Below are 2,070 nucleotides of genomic sequence, written 5' to 3'. Positions count from 1 at the left end.
GTGCTGCCTGTGGGCATCCAAGCCAGCTCCTCTGGAGCTCTCACCCTTGGCTGTCCCCGAGGGGTGCAGAGCAATTCAAGGGACCAAAAAGAGCTGGGTTTGAGCAGCCCCAAAGCAAAGGCTCCATCCCTGTACCCCCGAAGTGCCCGGTGCCACCCCCATCCCCACCGCCGGGCAGTCTGGACGCAGCTCCCACACCTCTCTGTCCACGTCCCCCTCCCAGGTGGGGAACTACAAGCGCACAGTGAAGCGGATCGACGATGGGCACCGTCTCTGCAATGACCTCATGAACTGCGTGCACGAGCGGGCCAAGATTGAGAAGTCCTACGCGCAGCAGCTCACCGACTGGTCCAAACGGTGGAGGCAGCTCATCGAGAAAGGTGCCGTGGAGAAACGGCTCCTCCAGGACAGCCGGGTCCCACGGGAACCCCTGCACCATCACACCTTCCCCTGGAAGAGGTGGAGAGGGTAAGGGCTGTGCGGTGATGCTCAGCTGTCCCCTCTGCCCCCCAGGTCCCCAGTACGGCAGCCTGGAGAGGGCGTGGGGTGCCATCATGACGGAGGCAGACAAGGTGAGTGAGCTGCACCAGGACATGAAGAACAGCCTGCTGAATGATGACTTTGAGAAGGTCAAGAACTGGCAGAAGGATGCCTACCACAAGCAGATCATGGGAGGCTTCAAGGAGGCCAAGGAGGCTGAGGATGGCTTCAGGAAAGCCCAGAAGCCCTGGGCCAAGAAGCTCAAGGAGGTGAGAGGAGGAGCGCACCATGTCCTGGGGCACCCGTGCCACCTCCTGGCTCCAGCTCTGGGTGCCAGGTCCAGGCTGGGAGAGCTGGGTGGCACCTCCCTGCAAGCAGAGGGATGAGCAGGGAGCTGTGGCTGCTCCTCTGATGTGTCTTCTCTCTCCTCTCCACAGCTGGAGACAGCCAAGAAAGCCTACCACCTAGCATGCAAGGAGGAGAAGCTGGCCGTGACCCGGGAAGCCAACAGCAAGGCAGATCAGTCCAACACCCCTGAGCAGCAGAAGAAGCTCCAGGACAAAGTAGAAAAGTGCAAGCAGGATGTGCAAAAGGTGCGAGCTGCTGTCCTGCTCTGGGCCATCAAGGCATCGGGCAGGGAAAAGGGGTGGAAATAACCACCGTGCCCCTTTTCCCCCCATTCATTCCCATTTTGCCTTCCCACACTCCTGTAGAAGTGCGATGACCTGCAGACAGTGCTCAGGGGAGTGTGAGCAGGGCAGAGATTTACCCCTCCTACCGGGGCAAAACCTCTCCAGTAACAGACTGATTTCACCCACAGAGGCTCTTGTCTCAGCCTGGGCTCCCCAGCGTGGCAGCCTCCAACCAGGCCCTCTCAGCACCCAAAAAGGGGCTCTGAGGTGCTTGAGGTATAACCAAGGTACCCTCCCGCACCTTTGCAGACTCAGGAGAAGTACGAGAAGGTGCTGGATGAGCTGAATAAGTGCACCCCGCAGTACATCGAGAGCATGGAGCAAGTCTTCGAGCAGTGCCAGCAGTTTGAGGAGAAGAGGCTCAACTTCCTCAAGGAAGTGCTCCTGGACATCAAGAGGCACCTGAACCTGGCCGAGAGCAGCAGGTAGGTGCCTTCTGCACTGGCTGAGCACAAAGTGCCCACGCAAGGTCTCCTCATGCTGCTTGGAAAGCAAATCAAGCCCTGGAGGGACCGAGTGCTTCCAGACAACCTGCAGCACCCTGACCCCATCTCTCCCTGCAGCTACGCCAACGTCTACCGGGAGCTGGAGCAAACCATCCGCCTCTCGGACGCGCAGGAGGATCTCCGGTGGTTCCGCAGCACCAGCGGCCCCGGGATGCCCATGAACTGGCCGCAGTTTGAGGTGAGGCTGGGCACCCCGGCTGTGCTGGCAGCCCCACGGGGCGGCCGGGCGCTCAGGGGCTGGTTGCTCTGTGCTTGCAGGAGTGGAACCCGGACCTGACGCACACGATAACACGGAAGGAGAAGCAGAAGAAAGGCGAGGGGGTGACCCTGACCAATACCAGCAGCATGGGCGAGAGCGGGGCGCCGGGGGGCGGGCGCGGGAGGGGAGGGCC

General features: G+C 61.1%; 1 protein-coding gene across 4 annotated transcripts in view; it reads left to right on the top strand.

Annotated features, from left to right (window-relative positions):
* PACSIN1 (protein kinase C and casein kinase substrate in neurons 1) overlaps positions 1-2,070 on the top strand; it is a 3,480-nt gene that overhangs the window by 271 nt on the left and 1,139 nt on the right. Inside the window, exons 2-7 of one of the 4 annotated variants that reach the window (XM_010024991.1) lie at positions 224-380; positions 514-749; positions 918-1,073; positions 1,422-1,597; positions 1,736-1,856; positions 1,937-2,036. In XM_010024991.1, coding sequence (XP_010023293.1) covers positions 224-380; positions 514-749; positions 918-1,073; positions 1,422-1,597; positions 1,736-1,856; positions 1,937-2,036 — 946 coding nt within the window. Of the gene's footprint in view, positions 1-223; positions 381-513; positions 750-917; positions 1,074-1,421; positions 1,598-1,735; positions 1,857-1,936; positions 2,059-2,070 lie in introns of all 4 variants that reach the window. The other 3 variants (XM_010024989.1, XM_010024992.1, XM_010024990.1) reach the window with 3 other exon arrangements.

This window comes from Nestor notabilis, unplaced genomic scaffold (assembly GCF_000696875.1).
Source record: "Nestor notabilis isolate BGI_N333 unplaced genomic scaffold, ASM69687v1 scaffold19892, whole genome shotgun sequence".
Classification (NCBI taxonomy): domain Eukaryota; kingdom Metazoa; phylum Chordata; class Aves; order Psittaciformes; family Psittacidae; genus Nestor; species Nestor notabilis.
Note: the sequence above shows the minus strand (reverse complement) of the source record. Positions and strands in the feature narration are given on the sequence as shown.